This window comes from Orcinus orca, chromosome 1, assembly GCF_937001465.1.
Source record: "Orcinus orca chromosome 1, mOrcOrc1.1, whole genome shotgun sequence".
NCBI classification, from domain to species: domain Eukaryota; kingdom Metazoa; phylum Chordata; class Mammalia; order Artiodactyla; family Delphinidae; genus Orcinus; species Orcinus orca.
In genome coordinates this window covers 188063833-188084076 of record NC_064559.1, presented here as the reverse complement: position 1 = coordinate 188084076, position 20244 = coordinate 188063833, and the positions used below count along the sequence as shown (strand labels likewise).

Genomic DNA, 20244 nt, shown 5'->3' with positions numbered 1-20244 from the left:
AACTTATCATCTTAACCATCTTTAAGTACAGTTCAGGAGTGTTAAGTATGTTCACATACTAAGTATATGATAGTGTCTTTTAATGTACAAACATTTTCCATCATGATGAAGTCCAACTTATGTATTTTTTTCTTTTGTTTCCTTTACTTTTGGTGTTGTGTTCAAGAAATCATTGCCAAATCTAACGTCATGAAGCTTTTTCCTTCTGTTTTCTTCTAAAAGTTTTATAGCTTTAACTCTTACATTTAGATCTTTGATCCATTTTTTGAGGGTTTTTTATTGTTGCTGTTTGTTTGTTTGTTTTAACATGGTGTAAAGGAAGGTTCCAACCTCATATTTTTGCATGCAGATATCCAGTATCCCCAGCACCATTTGTTGAAAAGACTGTCCTTTCTCCATTGAATGGTCTTGGCATCCTTTTCAAAAGCCATTTGACTGTACACATGAGGGTTTATTTCTGACTCTTCATTCCATTCCATTGGTCCATATGTCTGTCTTTTTGCTAGAGCCACACTGTTTTGAATGCTCTAACTTCATAGTAAGTTTTGAAATCAAGAAATGTGAGTCCTCCAACATTGTTCTTTTTCAAGGTATTTTGGCTCTTTGGGGGTCCCTTGAGATTCCATATGAATTTTAGGATGAAATTTTCTAATTTTGCAAAAAATGTCATTGGGATTTTGGAAGGGTTGCATCAAATCTGTAGATTACTTTGTGTAGTACTGATGTCTTAACCATATTAAGTCTCCCAGTCCATGAACATTGATGTTTTTCCATATATTTGTGTTGTCTTTAATTTCTTTCAGCATTGTTTTGTAGTTTTCAGTGTACAAGTATTTTTGCCTCTTTGGTTAAGTTTATTCCGAAATATTTTATTCTCTTTGATGCTATGGAATTGTTTTGATGCTATGGAATTGTTTTCTTAATTTTCTTTTCGGATTGCTGATTGTCAGTATATAGAAATACAACTGATTCTTGTGTGTTGATTTTGTATCCTGCAACTTTTCTGAATTCACTGATTAGTTCTAACAGCTTTTTTGTGGAATCTTTAAGATTTTCTACATGTAAGATCATGTTTCCAAACAGGCAATTTTACTTGTTTAGTAGAGCTAGATTTTTAACTGTGATTCTATGTGTATGTTCCAGGAGTTTTTCATTCTCTTTTAACCTTTTAGGGGTTAAATGGTATTTATCAGATTCCTGAAGTGGTTCTGTGGATATCTCACTTCTGTGGGTCTTTGGTTGTTTTTGTATTGCTTAATACACCTGGTGCAACTAGTTATTGCTTTGCTTCTAAAGCTGCTTTGAGATGTGTATTTCAGTTCGCCAAAATAATTATTAAGGATCTGCTAGGTATGAGGCGCTTTATGACCTGCTTAGTCAACCCATTATCCTACCCTCTGTTGCTCTTCACTTAGTAGAGAAATGGTCTGATGAACAATGGCAGTAATAATCATCATATCTTATTATTTTTAAAGTATCTTTATGTATATGAACTTCTAACTCATGAGTCCTCTTTGATTAAAAAGTGCTCCAGGGGGCTTCCCTGGTGGCGCAGTGGTTGAGAGTCTGCCTGCCGATGCAGGGGACACGGGTTCGTGCCCCGGTCCGGGAAGATCCCACATGCCGTGGAGCGGCTGGGCCCGTGAGCCATGGCCGCTGAGCCTGCGCGTCCGGAGCCTGTGCTCAGTAACGGGAGAGGCCACAGCAGTGAGAGGCCCACGTACCGCAAAATAGAAAAAAAAAAAAAAAAAAAATAGTGCTCCAGGGAGCTGAAACTGTAAAAACTTCCCCCTTGATGCCCATTGTTTCTACCAAGATATCATCTAGCGTCATTGTCTTTTCACCTTGTCGTTAATCGCTTTATTATCTTTTATGCCTTATCTTTGTTTAGTACTTACAGTTCATAAAATATCTTCTTTTTTCTTTTTTGGCCACACTGCACAGCATGCAGGCTCTTAGTTCCCCGACCAGGGATCAAACCCATGCCCCCTGCAGTGGAAGCGTGGAGTCTTAACCACTGGACCGCCAGGGAAGCCTCAAAATATCTTCATTTTTTATTTTGTTTTATCCTTACACAATCCTGTGTGGTAGCCAGAGTAGGCATTATTATCCCACCATTTTATACCTTAGGAAAATGGAGATTAAGAGAAATTGTCTCACCTGAAGTCACACAACTATAAGGGATAGTGCTGAAATAAGAACCCAGTTCTTCAGATTACTAACCCAATATTCTTTTCTATACCACACTTCTACCATTAATTCATTTAGCTCTTCAATTATTTATTTACTCAACAACTATGTATTGAGTGCCTCATACTTTTCTATTGTGCATTGTGTTAGGTGATTGACTTATCAGGTCTTATAAGATCACTTTTGGGCCAGATTTTGCTCTGTTACCCGCTACCCTTAGTAATCATCTGATGTCATCTATTGATTTTTTTTAATTTTTCAAATGTGTTTCATTTATTTGTTTTACGTGAATTTGTATTCCTTAAATGTATTTCACCGAGCTGATAAAGTGAAGTGCTGTAGGAATGTGCTCTCTATTGATCTGTTTCTGTTCATAACCGTAAATCAAGTTTCCAGGCCTCCTGTTTCTTTCCCCCATCTAAATCTTTGATTCCAACAGGAGGTTGGCTTTCCTTATCAGTAAAAACTTCTACCTGAGATGGATATTTTGGAGTGTGCGAGAGTGGCAGATTTGGACACCTGTTCCAGCACTAGTTGGCTCTGGGCCATCCAGAATTAGAACCAGAAAGTCAAAAACAGTCTACTGGGTTCTCATCTCTGCTTCTTTACGAGACTGCTTCATTGTCCCACTTCTTTCTGCAGTCTGGTAGAAGAGAATGTCTAATGTAAAGTCTCTAAGACAGGAGAAGGTGCTAGGCATGTTGGGAAATCAGGAAATGGCCAGGATAAAGAAAGGGTGTCACCTGTTGCAAATAGTGCCTGGTACATATTGGCATGCACCTTTGAATTGATAGACTCCATCATATGTGCCATGTGTAACTCCTCGGGTTCCTTCCCTCAGTGAGGCCTACCCTCAGTTTGGAGAGTAATAGGGACTGACTCCTGCTGCTGCTGGTGAGTAGGGGCAGGAGTAAGGGATCTTTCTAGCCCTGAGCCCTCCACTTCTTTTTATCAAACATACATGAATTGAATGCATGTCCTTGTCCAAAAATCTAGTACGTATTGGTTTAGTTCTATGCAATACCTATTCAGTACCATGACGGTTTTCATCCCAGTGTCTGAAAATTATAAGTCATTTTTGTTGGGCATAATTAGAACAGGAGGAAGCTTTGTGTTGCAAATGGAAATGGGCTATGAAGAGGTTGATAAAATAGGAATAAAGGTTTTTGTAGTGAAGCCCTGGATAATCTTTCATGAACCTGTGGTATGTGCTTTGCTAGCCTCTTTCACTTATCATATGCCATCATGGGTCTTTCTGAATCAGGCTATATTATGAGGAAGCATCTGCTTTGGGCATCAGGCTGCTAACTTATTATAATGAAGTTTAGCTATATTTGATCCAGAATGTAATTTTCTTCCTTTCATATGGCTACTATAATTACTCTCTGCTGTACTATATTTAGAAGAACAGAATAGGAATGTCATCCCCTTGGCTGCAGTGCTGGCTCTGTTCTGTTCTCCAGAGAACTTCTGGTGCCTATCTGAGAGAGAGGTTGCCAGTCCTGGGCCTGTTCTGCTGGAGCACAGAGAGTCGTCCAGTGTATTCTGCTCGAAAGCCTTCAGGATTCTCCTTTTTCTATGGAATAAAGTCTGAGTTCCTTTAAGACTCTTCACAATCTGTCCAACATCCCAGCATCATCTCTCACCAGTCCTTTCCCTCACACACTGTACTCCAACCTCATTCATTAAAAGAATTTCTGTTGTGTGCCAGGTTCTGTTCTAGCCGTTGCAGCAACAGTAGTGAACAAAACAGGAAAATCCCAGTCTTCATGGTACTTACTTTCTAATGGGAGTCACAGACAACGAACTAGTAAATAAATATAAAATAATACTAATATTTCAAGTACTGAAAAGTGCTATGGAGAAAAATCAATTTGGTAATGAGAGCTAGGGAGTACTAGAATAGGGGTAAAGGGATAGCTGACTTGCCATTCTAGATAGGATGGTAAGGGCAGACCTTTCTCATAAAGCATCATTAGAGTGGATCTTTGAAAGAAGTGAGAAAGCAAGCTACTCAGATAAGTGGTGAGAGAACATTTCAACAAGTACAATAGTTAGAGATTGGGAATGAGCTTGGCATGTTTAAGGAACAGTAAGGAGGCCAGTGTAGCTGGAGGAAGTGAATGAGTTAGAGGAAACCAGGGCCTTATAGGAGAATCTGAGGACTTCAGCTTTCACTTAGAGTGAGATGGATGTCATTAGGCATTTTACTAGAGGGATGACATGATCTGACTTATCTTTTAAGAGAATTATTCTGGCTACTGTATGGAAATTAGATGGTTAGAAGGCAAAAGTGGAAGTAGCAAGCTAGTTAATAGATAGTATTAGTCATCCACATGATCAAGTAAATGAGGCCTAAGAACTGACCATAAATTTGGCCATGTGGAGATCATTGGTAACTTTGACAAGAGCTGTTTCAGTAGAGTGGTGGGTTGACAACCTGGTTACAATTGTTTAGGAGGGTTGTTTTTTTTTTCAAAATGGGAACTATTATAGCACATTTGTTTATTTTGGGGAATGAGCCATTAAAGAAGGACAAATTGATGCAGGAGAGAGGGGACAATTCCTGGACCTATGTCTTTGAGTAGGAAAGAAGGGATGGGATCCAGTACAAGGTAAGTATGCCACACAGGATCTTTCAGGCATTTGCTTCATTCTGTCTTCCATCTGGCTGGAAGGCCCTCAGTTCCCTTCTTCTGTCAGCACTACTACCACTACTCCACCTGCCAAAGCCATGTTCATCCTTCAAAAGCACAACACATTACATGTCCTTCATGAGGCCATCCTCAAATTCCTCAGACATAATTGCTTTCTTTCCCTTGTGTGTCCATGGCATGTTGTTTGTACTTTTCTTACATCACTTCCGTGGACTGCCTAGTATCTTAATTAATCTTTCTCCTTGATTAGTGTATCCCTTGAAGGCTTCTGTTCCCTGATTTCTAATGTCATTCAAGTACTATAAGAGACAAATTAGTTAATAGATATTACTGGCTCTTAGAAGGTACTCAACAAATATTTGTTGCATGAATGTACTGTATGGTTATTGGGAGTTATTCTTTCCCTTGTTTGATGAGGTTGGCTCAGGTTTGGAGGAATGGTGCCAGTCACCACTCCTGAGCTACTGAATGTGTTTACTTTGCATGCAGCTATGGCTTTGCACTAGTAGGTACTCTGTATTTGTCTGAATTCTATTAAAAATATGTTCTTATCTCCTAAGCGACACTGTATGTAACTATGGCTCTCTAAAATGCTTTATAGGTAGTAAAGTTCAGTAAATACTTGTGAGTTGATTAATAACCTTCTCCCTCTGGTCTTACCCTTTCCAAGCTATGATAAACTGGTGCTTATAAGCAAATTCTAACCAGGAATCACCCTCTATCCTACTTTATAAAAATTAACCCTAGAGAATCAGTTTGAGAATCAAATTATCTCTTGAGAATCAATCATTTCTCAAGAATAAGAGAATAAATAACCAGTGCTTTCTCGAGAATAATTCTTAAGAATAAATAAAACAGAATAAATGCTTGCTTGCTTGCTTGATTTCTGGCTAGATCAGTGCCTTTGGGCTAGAAAATGCTAACTTAGGTGCTGGCTTTAACACACAGAGCTAAAAAGAACATCTAATTTGGGGCCCAGCCTGAGTCAAATCCAGGTTCTACCATTTGGGCAAGTTACTTTATCTCAGTAAACCTCTCTGAAGTTATAATTTTCTTTCCTGAAAATATAGAGATTATTATGCCCACTTAATAGATTTGTTTTGAAGGTCATGGGGTATGACCCAGCATCTAGAAAATTAGGTACTCAATAAGTGTTAACTGCTGTTACTCCCCTTTCTCAGTTTACGCTGGGCTGCTGCTAACCTTTTTTTAGAACTATAGAGAAAGTGGATGGGCTAGCTGCTGTAGCACAGGATATGTGCTTCTCAGAGAGAGGTTTTGAGCAATGGCTTCTTTCCCCTGCCCCTCCGGCCTGTCTACCATGAGCTCCCACTTCTGGGTCATTACCCTTTACCTTATGCTCCTCTTCCCCAGAATGTAGCCAAGGGACCAGAAGCCAGCTTCACCTCTGACTTTCCAACTTCACCTCTACTCCAACTCCCAACTTTCCTCTTGAACTACAACATACGAAGTAATTTTTGTTCTCTAGCTCAAGGTTAGAGACAAAATGAAAATGATGCCACCTGCTGGAAAACTAGATTTTCTTTATTCGGGTTGCAAAAGAGCTTTTACATCAAGATTGAGGTCTAGAAAGCCATCTCCCCAAGTCCTCCTTGCTACCTAGAGTCAACGTTCTAGCTTGCCTGGGTTCTCTAGTGATTTGCTTTTCTCTTTCCTCCTTCTGAGCCTGTATCATTGAGAAAGTGGAAATAATGCCAAACTCTGAGTTAGAAAGTGTGACGTTCTTGTCTTGTCTTTGGTCACTTCTTTGAGTTGCAGTTTTCACCTCTGTAAAATAGCAATAATAATTCCTGACTTCTGACCTTACCAGATTATTATTACAAGATACGAGATGCAGAAAGTTTGATAAACTAAAGTGCTATTTGTTTGTAAGGAAGTATTATTACTTTCCTTTCTCATTTATGTATCCAGGCTGGGCCAGTCTTAGGGGAATTGGTGCCAGACTCTGCATCTGCTTGTTTACTTTCCCAGGACTCTGTCCTACCTAAGGGGCAGAGACTGGTGAGGCTGCCAAGCCCATGTAGCCTGTGATTGACTTCCATTATCTTGCAACACCATAAGCCAAACCATGGATTTGCCGACTCTCAACTTCTCCCAGCCATGGTTCCTACAGCTTGATAACTTGGGCCTGGGAAGCTTCCCCTCTCTCTACTCCACTGGAGACTCCAAGAAAGAATTTTGGTTTAATCTTCTCTTAGAACTTTGACTCATCTGCTGTAGATACTTGGCCAGATTGTCAGAACATTCTGGGAGTTCTCTGAAATAAGAGAATAATACAATACTTCTAGCTACCACTGAGTTCCTACCATGTATCAGGCACTATAGTTAGTACTTACCATGTTTAGTCCTCATAGCATCCTTTGAAGTAGGTATTTATTATTTGTAATTTACTGAAAGGAAAACTGAGGTTCAAAAAAGTAAAGTCTTGGGACTTCCCTGGTGGTCCAGTGGTTAAGACTCTGTGCTTCCAATGCAGGGGGCGCCGGTTTGATCCCTGGTTGGACAAGTAAGATCCCACATGCCACCCAGCGCGGGCCAAAAAAGAAAAAAAAAAAGTTAGGTCTTTTGTTCTAAATCACATAGTAAGTGGCAGAGTTGGAATTTGAACTTAATTCTTTTTTTTTTTTTAATTTTTAAAATTTATTTTTGGCTGCGTTGGGTCTTTGTTGCTGTGTGTGGGCTTTCTCTAGTTGCGGCGAGCGGGGGCTACTCTTCATTGCGGTGCACGGGCTACTCACTGGGGTGGCTTCTCGTTGCAGAGCACAGGCTCTAGGTGCACGGGCTTCAGTAGTTGTGGCGCATGGGCTCAGTAGTTGTGGCTCGTGGGCTCTAGAGCACAGGCTCAATAGTTGTGGCACATGGGCTTAGCTGCTCCGCAGCATGTGGGATCTTCCTGGACCAGGGATCGAACCCATGTCCCCTGCATTGGCAGGCGGATTCTTAACCACTGTGCCACAAGGAAAGTCCCTGAACTTAAGTCTATCTTATTCCAAAACTGTTGTTCTGACCACCATATACCGTGAGGCCTCCCATCACTATACAGGAAGAGGGGCCATGTGCAATCAAGGAAAACTCAGGAGATTTCCAGTCATATGATCTACATGCAGATCCCAGCCCTGCCTGTGTGATCTGGGGCGAGTGGTTTCCAACTTCTCCAGCCACAGATACTATCTCTTCACCACCATGTGACACAGGTGCTGTTCTTATCTCTGTTTTACATTTGAGGAGACTAGGCCTCAGTGAGGTGAAATGACTTGCCCAGGGTTACAGAAGAGTAATAGTAAGTGGCAGAGCCAGAACTCATGTCTGGGTCTAACACCTGGTTCTGTGTTTTGTCCACCATTTCTCACAGCCAGCTCCCAAGACCTAGTCTATCAGGCAGACTTACAGTCTCCGGATGCTGGATGGAAGCCTAATGGGAGGAGCAGGAGCCTTGCCCTCTTCTACTCTCACTTTCGCCCCCCATAGTCTCTCCTTAGAAACCTTACCAAGGCAATATACATATTTGCAATTCAATGAAAAGGTTTATTCAGTGCTTACAAACTGCTCCAAGTACCCTACAGAAGCCTGGGAATCAGGGTCTCAGCCTTTGTGTGCGTTTGTGCTGTTAATTTGGTGGCGTAGTGTGGTGGGAAGTGTTGAGAAAGTTCTTTCTGAGCTTTTTTCTTTATCAGTATACTCTTGTAAGGTTGGTTGCGAAACTTAGAGATGGTAAATATTCAAGGGTAGCAGGTGGGGCCTTATTAATTGATGGCGGTTATTTTCCCTGGCAGCAGGGTCTAATAGAAACCAGACTGGGAGTCAGGAGTCCTGAATCCATTACTCTCATATTCTTGGGCATGTGAAGTACTGTCTCTAGTCAGACTAGGTGATCTCTAAGGACTCCTTTCAGCTTTAATATCCTGTGCTTTTTAAAAATGAAAGTAATAGGGAGTTCTCTGGTGGTCCAGTGGTTAGGACTCAACGCTTTCACTGCCACGGCCCGGGTTCAGTCCCTGGTCGGGGAACTAAGATCCCTCAATCCGCGTGGCACGGCTGAAAAAAGAGAAAGAAAGTAATAAATGCTTGTTTAAAAAAAAAATGAAAAAGGACAGCGGAAGACCTCAGCTTCCCTGTATGCAGTTCATTCCTGAGGTAACACTTGTAACTGTTTGTATCCTTTCCATTGTTTTCTGTGTATTTTAAATATATACAGGTCTGTTAAATACACATATTATATTATGATTTAATGTACTAAATATTATAATTTATATATGTAAATATATATAATACATATGGTATGCATGTATATGTGTGTGTGTGTATAAACATACACACATATATTGTTACATACCCTGGAACCTAGAATACATACTGCATTATGACTTGATCCTTTTTCGCTCATTTTGAGCACTTTTTCTTGTTAGTACTTAAAGATATAATTTGTTTTTTTAATTAATGTTTTTTTTAATTATTTATTTTTGGCTGCATTGTGTCCCCGTTGCTGCGTGCAGGCTTTCTCCAGCTGCGGCTCGTGGGCTGTAGGCATGCGGGTTTCAGTAGTTGTGGCGCACAGGCTTCGTTGCTCCGCGGCATGTGGGATCTTCCCGGACCAGGGCTTGAACCCGTGTCCCCTGCATTGGCAGGCGGATTCCCAACCACTGGCGCCCCCAGGGAAGCCCTAATTAATGTTTTTTAATCTATTAAGTTATCTCCTAATGATTACAGGCCATGATTTTTTAAAGCAAATATATACATACAATGTTGAGTTTTTATTTTATTCATTTATTTTTTTTAGGAAAAGAAGAAAAAGAAACATAGAGACAGGAAGTCATCTGACTCTGACAGCTCAGACTCTGAGAGTGATACAGGCAAGAGGGCAAGGCACACGTCAAAAGACAGCAAGGCAGCAAAGAAGAAGAAAAAGAAGAAGAAGCACAAGAAGAAGCACAAGGAGTGAGAGTGGAAAGAGTGGAGGGGGTGGTGGAGAGAAGGAACCAGGAGCCTTGTGCCTTGAAGCGTTGGCTCCTGGAAAGACTCAGTAGTGAGAATATGGCCTTCCACCCCATTGACTTCTCTCCCATGGGAGATGGCTTCCCCTCCTGCCACAGGCAGGTTTGGGAGATATCAAAAGTATCTGCCTGAATGAGTTGTTTTCTTATCACTCCAGTCCCTTTGCAAGTGACCCCTGCAGCTGACCCATTCATTCACCCAACTTCCTTCATTCAGCAGAAGGTCCTATTACCCTCTTCCAGCTGCCACTGCCAGAGCCAGAGTCCAGGCTAGAGCCACAGGTACTGCTGTGGAGGTGAGTCTGGCTGTAGTTGGAGAACAGAGTGATTGGCCCCTCCCTGTTGGCCTTCCTTGGGCTGATTGGTGGGTGATACCTGCTGCATCCAACAGAGGGGCAGAGGGAGACTGGCAGTACTAGGGAGAACATGGTAAGAAGTGGTGCTCACTTTTTCCATTCCCCCTAACATGATTCTACTATGTTAGAATGACAGCCAGGGGTCACAGCCAGAAAACCATTGTTTGCAGTGACTGAGCTTGTGTGTGACGTTCCGCCCGATCACTGAACCAGACAGCTCAAGCCAAGATCATTGCTTTACTTTTATTTACTACAATGTGAATCAGTTGGTTCCATTTCAGGTCTCTGCTTAAATTCCTGGCCCTAAATGGAAGTGTGCTTGGTTTTAAACTTATTGAGAGTCCTTATTGGTATAATCCCTCTTCCTGTAACTTACAGACTTAAAAGTCACTGAGGCTGCATTAGGTGACAGAAAAACATTTAACATGTTACCTTAGACCTTAGAGAGTGGCCCAGCTAAGGTACAGCGCCAGAGGCACTAGCAAGTCACAGCCTTCTTAGATCACTTATAAGCCCTCACTTCTGTAATGATCAGATGACCTCTCCCCCAGGGCTGATTAGAGAACCAGTAAGAATTTGAACCATGAGTAATGGCCTAGCACATAGGCAGATGCTCAGCAGTCATCTTCGCCAGTGGGCATTTTCTCCCACTACCACTGGCACAAGCCTGGATCCTGTGTCCTAAGCCTGTGTTCTGGAAAGAGAGAGACCACAGCATTCCACAGAGAAGAGCAACTGTCCAGACCCAAAGGCATTCAGTGCAGGATGGACCTGAGGTGACAGTTCAGAAGCCCCACCACTGAGTGATTATTCCAGGTTGGACTAGCTCATTTGGCCATAGGGAGGGGGCAGTGTAAAGGGAAGTTGTAGGTACAGCCGTTTTATTTTTTGTACGTGTAAGGTGATCAGCTATCACTGTCCCTGAGACTGTCCATTGCAGTCTCTCATCCAGTGCTTCTTCCTGAGTGGCAGTCGTTTATGCCTACTCTCTGACACACACAGAAACTGAGACTCCCAGAATCATGTCACCAAAAGCAAAAAGGCAACTGGGTGGCCTAGGTGCTGCTTTATTGACCTCAGAGCACCCTTTGGGTGCAGTTAAAAAAACAAACATACACAATGAGAACAGAACTGGATCCAGGCTGGTGCCACCTGACCCCAGGAGAATTTCCCCAATCAAGGTGGATTTATACAAAATGCCAAAGGAAAAAAAATGAGTCAATCTGGTGCTGAGTCCAGGAGTAGCCAACTGGCAGAGGAGGAGTTGTTGAGGGAGTGGGCAGGTCATGCCCCTTTCTCGTAAGTGCGAGTGCAAACTGCATTGCAGTGGGTGAGTGTCTGGAAGAAAACACAGAGTCAGGTTAGGGCAGGGGTGTACACACAGAAGGTACTGGGAATACTCTCCACTCTGATGGGGAGAGCCCTCTACCTTCATGCTAAAAATTTTCATTTACTGCCTACCTACTACGTGCCAGGTACTTTACATGTATTTTTTCCTAATGCTTACACCAAGTCTTCTTTTTTTTTTTTTTTTTGGCCATGTCATGTGGTTTGTGGGATCTTAGTTCCCCAACCAGGGATTGAACCCGGGCCACAGCAGTGAAAGCACCAAGTCCTAACCACTGGACCACCAGGAAGTTCCCCTAAGTCTTTAAGTTAGGCATTGTAATTCCTCTTGTAGAGATTTGGGGAAATGAGCTTTCAGGGAGGAAGTAACTTGGTCAAGATCCCAGAGTGTTTCTCTTTCCCTTGTACCACTCCTCTCCCTTCATCTTTAGTGCCTAAGATGGTGCCTGGCACATAGTAGACAAACAGGTGAATAAAAATGTCCAGAGGCTCTTGGGAAAGGACTTTACTAGGCCACCAACTCTCCATTCTTTCCCTAACTTAGGGTAGTGCCAGGGCCAGAGGCCTGAACCCCCAGCATCCTGCCTGGCATCACAGAGCCAGGCCCATGGTTTCACCATAGCTTAACTGCCCAGTGAGTATTTGGTGCTGTATATCACATTCCCACCAGAGCTAGGTAACTCATTATTAACTCTGCAGGGCCCCCTGCCCTGTGTAAGTGCAAGAATGCAGTGACCAGGTTACACTGACCCAAGAAGGTCTGCAGTGAAGATGCTGAGGCGAAAACCTGAGGCCCTACAGAATAAGGAGGCAGAGATCACGGGTGGCTGCTGTCTCCACCCCTGGGGGTGTTCAGTCAAGGCTACATTCTTCAAGTGAAGTCCCCAAGTTTGTCCCTAAACAGACAGATCTGCCAGCTTGTTTGTCATTTCCAGCCCAGGCCTTAGGTACTTATAGTAGGCCAGGCATGGAAAGCTCTGAGAGGAGGTGAGCCTGGAATGAAGTAGAAATGACTGTGCTGTCAGTTGGGGCCCCACCGATCACCAGCCTGTCCCTGCCCAAAGGCTTGGGAGATGGGAGCCTCTCCTATGGGCCTGGAATCAGATTTGGCCAAGCTTTCTACCTCTCCCTGGGGCAAGGCAATGCGGCAATGCAGAGCATGAAACTAAGGCCATGGAGTGCGCCCACTGTAGTGGTCCCACACCAGTGATGCTCTGTGCTCTGCATCCACTGTCTCCTTCAGACTTCCCAGCAGCCCTACAAGGTTAGTGTTATTAACACCCACTTTACAGTTGGACTTGGAGAAGGTGACTTGTCCAAAGTCATGCACCCTATAAGCTGAGATTTAAACCAAGTCCAAAGCCACTACATAGAAAATTCCTACCTAATACCACCCAGGCCTGCCTCCACCCTCCATTGTTCCAGCTTCCATTGGTCCCACTGATGACCTTGGCTTTTCACAATAGGCTTGGCTGAAGGGGCAGTAGAAACGAATTGGGTGAGGCCCCAGAGTTATCCATCTTACCAGGATGAGTTTCCCAGCAACTACTTCCCGCACAAGTGTTGTCTCTTGTCCGTTCCACTTCTGCACGTGGACGAGTTTGCCTCCATCCAGCGTCACAATGGACTGTGGAAAGAGGGTAGAGGCCTGAGCTGAGATCTGAGCTAGGATTGAGGGGCAGGAAGGGGTCTGGTCACTGGGGCCACAAAGGACCCAGCCTCTATCCCTATTGACAATGCTAGGATCAGAGATCAGGCAGCCCACCTCCAACCTAGCCCCATAGGATGTCTAGTTCACCACTGCTGCTTGGCCGGGGGAGGGGCCTTCAGCTGTTGGGCGAGTAGGGAGAGGCAGATGGCACAGTGGAGAGGAACAGCCTGGCTCTGAGAAGCGCCACCAGCCTTCAGGATGGGCACTTATCCCGTACTCTAGGTGATGCCCACAGCCCAGTCTCACTAAGACACAGAGTAGGGGGACCAGCCCAATGCCTGTGAAAGACTGGTGAGGAGGAGTAATCCTGAGACTCTCCGGCCAAGTGGTGATCACACGTAATGTCTAAAAGACCCTTGGGGGCGGGAGGTATTGGAAAATTGGACCCTGCCGTGTATTCCTACTCCTCTCGGTCCATATCAAGTGACCCCCTTCAGGTGACGAGTGGGCAGCAACTGCCAGGTCCTAGGACTGCGGGCCCTTGGAGTGTTCCACAGCCCTGGTCAAATGTCCACTTAATCTTATGGGTGCTGCCAGCCTGCATCAGCTGGCTCTCATTTGGCAACTCTCCCAGGTCTCTCTTCTCTAGAAATTTGGGGGCTCTAAGCCAGGCTAGGGTACCCTGACTGACCAGGGTTCAGTAGAAGGTCTGCAAAGGCTGTGTGTATGTGCTTTGGGGCCAGTGGGTCGGTGGGTGTGCACCCTTACCACCACCTTCCTCCTCATTCTCATTCCTCTAGCTTTTTGTCCATTCAGAGCAGGTTAGGTTTAGCCTAGGCATCCCAGAGAACTACTGTTGTGTTTAACTGGGGTTCTTGCCCTTCAAGAAGGTAGGCTAGTTCAAGGAGGCAAAGGCATGTGGTAGGGCAGGCACCTCTCTCCAAGGTAGGCTGCCATCTTTGGGTACCATCCCATCTCTGCTGCCAGCTTCCTGTATGATCCTGGGCTGGGCTCCAGCTTCCTCCACAGGGAGGAGATTAGACCCTCTCCTCTCCTTGGGAGCAGCTGTGAGGAAGAAGAAACAGCTGAGGAGCTGAATGGAAAGGTCTGGTGGAAAGGTACTGCTATAGGTACACCCTGTTGAGAGCAAAACCCCTTAGTTCTCTCTTCCATGCCTGGCTCAGTGGCTGGAAGGCCTGAGGCAAGCTGCCAAGACAGCCACCACCGGGTGACGAGTCCTAAGACTGGGGGCAGATGTACTCTCCCTCCCCAGAAGGAGAGGGGCTGAGGCTTGGTGAGAAGACACCAAAGACAATGCTCTATCCAGAATATAGTTTTTCCTGCCTGTAGGCTGGCAGCATTGGAAATGGTTTCTCAGGGTCACTGGCCAAGCCCTGGAAGTGGAGGCTGGAGAAGAGGAAGCATCTGAGTAGGTCTCAACCTCTTGTCCCCAGCTGTCTCCTTGGCTCCTGAAGGCCAGGATGACCTTTCGGTGGAGGACCTTGACTTCTGGGCATTGTTCCCTAAAGCACCCGAGGTCACAGCCATGTCCACATAAGCCCCCATCTATGGAAGGGGAAAGAAAGCCAGAGCTGTTGCATGCCATACACAAGGTCACCCAGCTGGAGCTGGCGTAGACAGTGAGGTCAGACTATCCAGGCTCTGTGCTGCCCACTCCCAGAGGCAACAGGTAGATGCTTCCCAAGATGGGAGGGAGAACAAGATAGGACTAACATGCATTTAGCACTTGGGACATCCCAGCACTGCACAGGCGTTATGGACCTCATTTGCCACTTCAATCCCCCATGATAGCCTACCCCTCAACGTGCAATAATAGGGCGCCACCGTAATCCCCTTCAGGGCCTTCCATTCCCCATGGACCCTTCCTTGACTCACCTTGACCTTCCTGTCATCTGCTGTTGTCTCATCGAACTCCACTCCCAGCTTGAAGCTGACCTCCGTGTTCTTAAAGGTGCTTTGTGTTTTTATGGTGATTGTGTCCCCGTTCACTTCGATGACTGTGGTAGGCTTGGTCACGTTGGCCACCTGCCTGGTAGCAAAACCCACACCTGAGGGCAGAGGGAAGGGTATGAATATGAGCTAGAGCGAGAGGCAGGGTACACGGAGCTCAGTGACCAACTCTTAGGCCTGGATGTGGGGAAGGGGGAAAAGAAGGGTGAGAACTTTTAAAGACTTTGCATGGCTGTTGATTCAGTCTTCCCGTTAGCTCTGGGTGGTGAAGAGACATTACTGATCCCATTAGACAGATGAGAAACTTAATGGACAGGCATGTCTCAGAGCAAGTCAGTGGCAGAGCTGAGATTAGAATAAGCTACTATTAAGTGCTTTCTGTGTGGTAAAAACTACACGTGTAATCTCATTCAGTCCTTCCAGTCTCCCCGAAGGACTGATGCTATTATCTCTATTTTACAGATGCAAAAACTGAGAATGAGTTGAAGCCGAGGGTCACAAATCTGGAATTCAAATCCAGAATGTTCAACTGCAGAGCTCACTGTACTGCTCATCTATAAAGGCTGGAGCGCAAGGCTCCCTTCCAGGGCACCTGAGCAGCTTTCAAGGCACAGGCTGAGGGAGAAAGAAGTATATGTGGACTTTGCCTTCCAGAGCCTATGGACAAGAATTTTCCACCTTTGAAAGTTTTTACCCTGAGATGCACTGGTGCTCTTGTCCTCCATGTATGGTAACAAAGACATTTTCCAAGCCTCTTAACCATGATCTAGGAGGAGACAAAAGGGAGTGTTTGTCTCAGTGTGCAGATTTAGGAGAGGCCTAAAGTGGTAGGCAGTCAGGACTCCAATCCAGGTCTCCTGGTCTAAGGCTCTGTGGGAACTCCCCTCCTGGCCCAAGCATGGCTTCCCTGAGTAATGCAAGAGAGTGTGGAACAAAGAGCCCTGCAGGTTGTGGCTTTCCTGAGATCTGTCCTTTTGCCTCCAACCTCCCCCTCTGCTCTGAGCAGCCTCTGCTGAGCTGTCCTCCAAGGGCAGAGGCTGTGGTGAGGGGGTGGGTGGAAAGTCTCCAGATGTGCCTGGCTACATGGGTTGTTTTACTTAATGTTTATTACAGCCCTGAATGGTGGATTTTATTATCCCCAATTTACAAATAAGGCTTGGAGAGTGAAGTGACTTTTGCCCGAAGTCAAAGGGTTAAGTGGTTGACCTAGATTTGAATTTAGGCTCTAAAACTGTTCACTTTTCCTCCTGGGCCATCCTGCTTCCCGGCATGTACTTCATCTGTGGCCTACGGCCACCAAGTGTGCCTGAGATCACTGGTACTAACTAGGCTGGGCCTCTTTGTCCTCTGAGAACTCTTGGTTTAAAACAAGAGGGGCACAGGCAGCTGTGCTGCTGCTGGCCCACCCTGCCTGGCTACTGAGGGACTTGGCCTTGCCCCCTGTTATCAGAGTGAGTCAGGTCAGTCCCACACCCCAGCACAGAGCAGGGCCTTGTCACTGCACAAGGAGCTCTGTTTACTTAGGACCTACCCAGAGGTGTGGAGCGTTTGAGGAAGGAAGGCATTGTGGAGTGGGTGAGAGACTCAGCTAAGAGAAAGTTACAGCATTTGGAGTCTTGCAAAGAGATGGGTTCTACTTAGAAACGAAGCTGAAGCTATTTACTGAGAGCTAAGGAAGGTCTTTTCTCCCCCATGGGTATCTCATTTTTTCCATCTGTACAACAGCAGGCTAGCTGGATTCTCAGCCCCCTAACCCAGGTTGGGGCAAAATAAGGGAGCAAGGGTGGTACGGATGGTATGACTCACTTCAGGGACCCAGGTCTTCAGTCCTAATGTCTGCTGGGAGACACTTGGGAGAGGAACTAGCTATGGGCATTCCACCTTCCCCAACAGCTGCCCAGGGTCCCCTACTTCTCCAAGAATTACTACCTTCCTGGAATCATTGGGCATAATGCTCAGCATAGAGTAGGGGCAGTTGAGCACTTTGGCCTTAAAAGCCAACAGTTGCGGTCCTTATTTCAGGGGTCAGGAACAGGTGGGAGGTGCCTGGAGTGGACCCCCCACCCCTTCTTTGGGTTATCCAGCCCCCCTTCCCTGGAAGGAAGGCATGGAACCTAGCTCAGTCATGAATAACATTCCAGTTTTCCCTATCCTAGCCTGGGGGACCAGGATAATCTCATAGCTGGGGATTCCAGAGAAAGGATATCACCCTCTTTGCCTAGCCCATATTAGAAGGGGAAGGGCTGAGGTCAACGCTTAGTTAAGCAGTTCTTACCACTCCCACCCCTGGCGTCCATAATGGGAACTTCTCTGGGTTGCCGATCTAGAAATCTAGGCTTTCATAACAGCTCTGCTGTGGAATTGATTTGACAAGTTTCTACTCTCTCTGGGTCTTGGCTTCTTCAACTGTTGAACCAAGGCACAGAGACCTCCAAAGTCCTCCTCTGCAAGATTCTTTGAATCTTCATTCTCCCCCATCCCAGCACCACAGCCTCCTAGACCGAAGACCCTTCCTGGCTTTACCAGGTCTTGGCTTTGCTCCAGGCCCCTTTGCTGTACCCCTCCACCAGACACCTCCCCAGTGAGCAGTTATCCTTGGGTTGCAGCTGGTGATGGGGCCTCTTGCCCTACCCTACCACTAGGCTGGTTAGTGAGAAAGAGGGCACCCTGCAGCGACAATCCTTTACCCTAACTAACCCAACGTAGAGGGTGAGGGGTTGTTGCTAACTGTGCAGGCTCCTGTCTCAGCTCCTCATATCCTGTTCAGGGCTGTTCCCCCCTTCCATCTTCTTCCTCCTGGGGATCCCCTACTTTAGGCCATAGGACACTTCCCATCAATCTGCCCCCTTTCACTGTTCAGGCTCCAGTTCTTAGACCACCCATGCTCCTCTTCTTTTCCTCCCTCCCCTCCCGTTTTATCCAACCCGCCCCCTACCTCCAGATCAAAAGCCTTTCTTCCCCGAAAGCGCCTCCCTGCCCCCACATCGACCGACACAGCTGCCTCCTTGAGCCTCCTTGCCTGGGAATCCCTCTTGCCAAGTTCAGAACATGAAAGCCCCCTCCCCGGAATTCCCTGTCGGTCCAGTGGTTAGGACTCTGCGCTTCCACTGAAGGCGGCAGGGGTTCCATCCCTGGTCGGGGAACCAAGATCCCGCGTGCCGCGTGCCGTGTGGCGAGCGCGGAACTGGAAGAAACCCCTCCCAACAGGCCTCGCATGCCCTAGCACAGGCTGCCACCTTCTCCGCATCCCCGGGTTCCCCAACTTTTACCAGGAGGGATGCAGCAGGCGTGCAGGGTAGGTAGCCACAGCTGGAGCGCTGCTCCGACCCGGCACGCGGCCAGCCCATCCCCAGCCCAGCACCCCGAGCCGCCCTCACCGATTGACTTCATGTAGTCATCGAAATTCTTGCTGTCCACTAACTTCCAGGTGCCCACGAAGGCGTCCACCATGGTGAGGCTGGGCTAGGCTGAGAAAGAGACGATAGAGCACGCGTGCAAGGATTCCGGGACCTGCGGCTCCCAGCCCGCGCTGCAGCTTTAAAAGGCCCTTGCATCACGTGACGGGGCGTGGCCCACACCCCGCTCCCGAAATAGGAAGCCCCAGGCAGGCGCTAGCTAGCCTGGGGCTGACCGCCCATCCTCCAACCCGCCGGGGGGAGGGGGAAGGGGCACCCGGTGGCGCCCGGCTCGCCTACGTCAGCGCGGGTCCCGGGGGTCCGAGTCCCTGCCCCGGGCTGGTAGGATCTACTCCCTTCCCTGGCCTCAAGGCGCTCTTCAGAATCTAAAAAGAAAACAGTTCGGGGCACGGTGCCCGTGAGCTGGGGCGCACGCCAGGGACATCTTCCCTCCCCTGGTCCCTCCCCGAGCTTGAGGTCAGAACAGAGATGAGAGTCTAGAGGAGAAAGGAAACTTTTGGGCTGATGCCCACGCCGGGAAAGCTCTGGCCGACTCTTCGCGGCGCAAGCATCTCGGTCTTCATTTTACAGGTGACGTGTCCAGGGCTCAGAGGGGGAGTGACAAGGTCGCAGGAAATAAGGAGTGAATTGGAGCCCAGATGGCGAGCCTGGTCTAGCCGGCCCCAGACCCTGCGCTCTGCCGCCACTCCCCACTGCCCGGTGGAGGGGAGAGTCACCGCGGGCAGCGAGTGCCCTCCGCCTGCTCCGGGCAAAAGCGTGACCCTTCCCGTCGCGCCGCGCCGCGCCTGCTCCTCACGTGCTCGCCCCTGCCTACGGAATGTCTCCCGCGCTAGCCTTTCCCTCCTGCGGTCCAACTACCCCTCCACCGTGCCAGTGCGCCAGGCTTTTCTGACCTCTACGCACAGCTCCGAGCGTTTGCTCCGGTCGGCCGTTCCCTCCTCACCCGCCTTCAGAAATTCTGTCCTTCCAGCCAGCTCTTCAAGGCTCAAGGACAGCTCCCCGTTCTGCCTGACTGCTGCGGCCCCCACCTGCTGCCCTTCTCTGACCTCTGCACACTGGCAGGCAACCGGCACTTTCAGAGACCGGCAGTCACCTACCTTGTTTGACACTACAGTTTCCAAAGCACTTTTAATAACAATCAGATCCACCTTGTATTGCTGTTTATTGCATGCTGAGGGCTTTCAGTGCATTGTCTTATTGAACTTTTAAAACAAAGTCCCTGAAGCAGGTGTTATTATTATCCTTTTTACAGATGAGCATAGTTGAAGCTTAGAGGAACCCATTCATTTCTTAATCCAGCAGTTATTAAAGCACTTACTTTGTGCCAGGCCCTGGGCTAGGCTCTGGAAAGACAGCCACGAACAAGACACACGCTCATGAAGGAAGACACAAAACATAATGGAGTGGTGCCCAGCTGAACTCGGGCCCGCAGAGGTCCTCACAGAGGGACCCAGAAGGGGCCCGCCAGCTCTGCCACACATGTATCAATACAGAGTGGTGGGCTGCCTCCCTGTACCTCTGTTTCTCCATGTGGAAGTAGAGAACATCTGCTCCCTTTCCCTAACTTTCTGGGAAGAAGGCCAGGGAGGAAGAGCCCTCTCTCTCCCAAGGTCTTGGTTCTTTTGGACAGGTCCACTTGCCAGA

General features: G+C 47.0%; 2 protein-coding genes across 6 annotated transcripts in view; one reads left to right on the top strand and one right to left on the bottom strand.

Annotated features, from left to right (window-relative positions):
- The window catches only part of ZCCHC17 (zinc finger CCHC-type containing 17), a 55505-nt gene extending 44956 nt beyond the window's left edge, over positions 1-10549 (top strand). For all 4 annotated transcript variants that reach the window (XM_004266553.4, XM_049714069.1, XM_049713935.1 and 1 more), the window contains one exon: positions 9646-10549. In XM_004266553.4, the coding sequence (XP_004266601.1) occupies positions 9646-9807 (162 nt within the window). In that variant the 3' untranslated portion in view covers positions 9808-10549. The remainder of the gene's footprint in view (positions 1-9645) is intronic.
- Positions 10550-11235: 686 nt separating this feature from the next.
- FABP3 (fatty acid binding protein 3) lies at positions 11236-19565 on the bottom strand. 2 transcript variants are annotated; one of them, XR_007479089.1, is made up of 5 exons: positions 18562-19565; positions 15110-15282; positions 14148-14278; positions 13088-13189; positions 11506-11553 (listed from the first exon to the last, which is right to left on the bottom strand). XR_007479089.1 is itself a non-coding variant. In XM_004266551.2 (4 exons), exons 1-4 carry the CDS (start codon positions 18632-18634, stop codon positions 11500-11502), a joined length of 402 nt encoding a protein of 133 aa, XP_004266599.1. In that variant the 5' UTR covers positions 18635-18730; the 3' UTR covers positions 11236-11499. The 2 variants fall into 2 exon arrangements, 1 of the variants encoding a protein (XP_004266599.1); XM_004266551.2 differs by lacking the exon at positions 14148-14278 and having other exon boundaries at positions 11236-11553; positions 18562-18730.
- Positions 19566-20244: the final 679 nt, after the last annotated feature.

Bases quoted from the DNA above. Each gene is read 5' to 3' on its own strand.
- FABP3 (XM_004266551.2), bottom strand. From the start codon at position 18,634: ATGGTGGACGCCTTCGTGGGCACCTGGAAGTTAGTGGACAGCAAGAAT. The intron at 13,190-15,109 runs GTGAGTCAAGGA...CTCTTTCCACAG, and splicing joins CAGATGACAGGAAGGTCAAG to TCCATTGTGACGCTGGATGG. The intron at 11,554-13,087 runs GTAAGATGGATA...GTTTTCTTCCAG, and splicing joins TTGCTGGGAAACTCATCCTG to ACACTCACCCACTGCAATGC.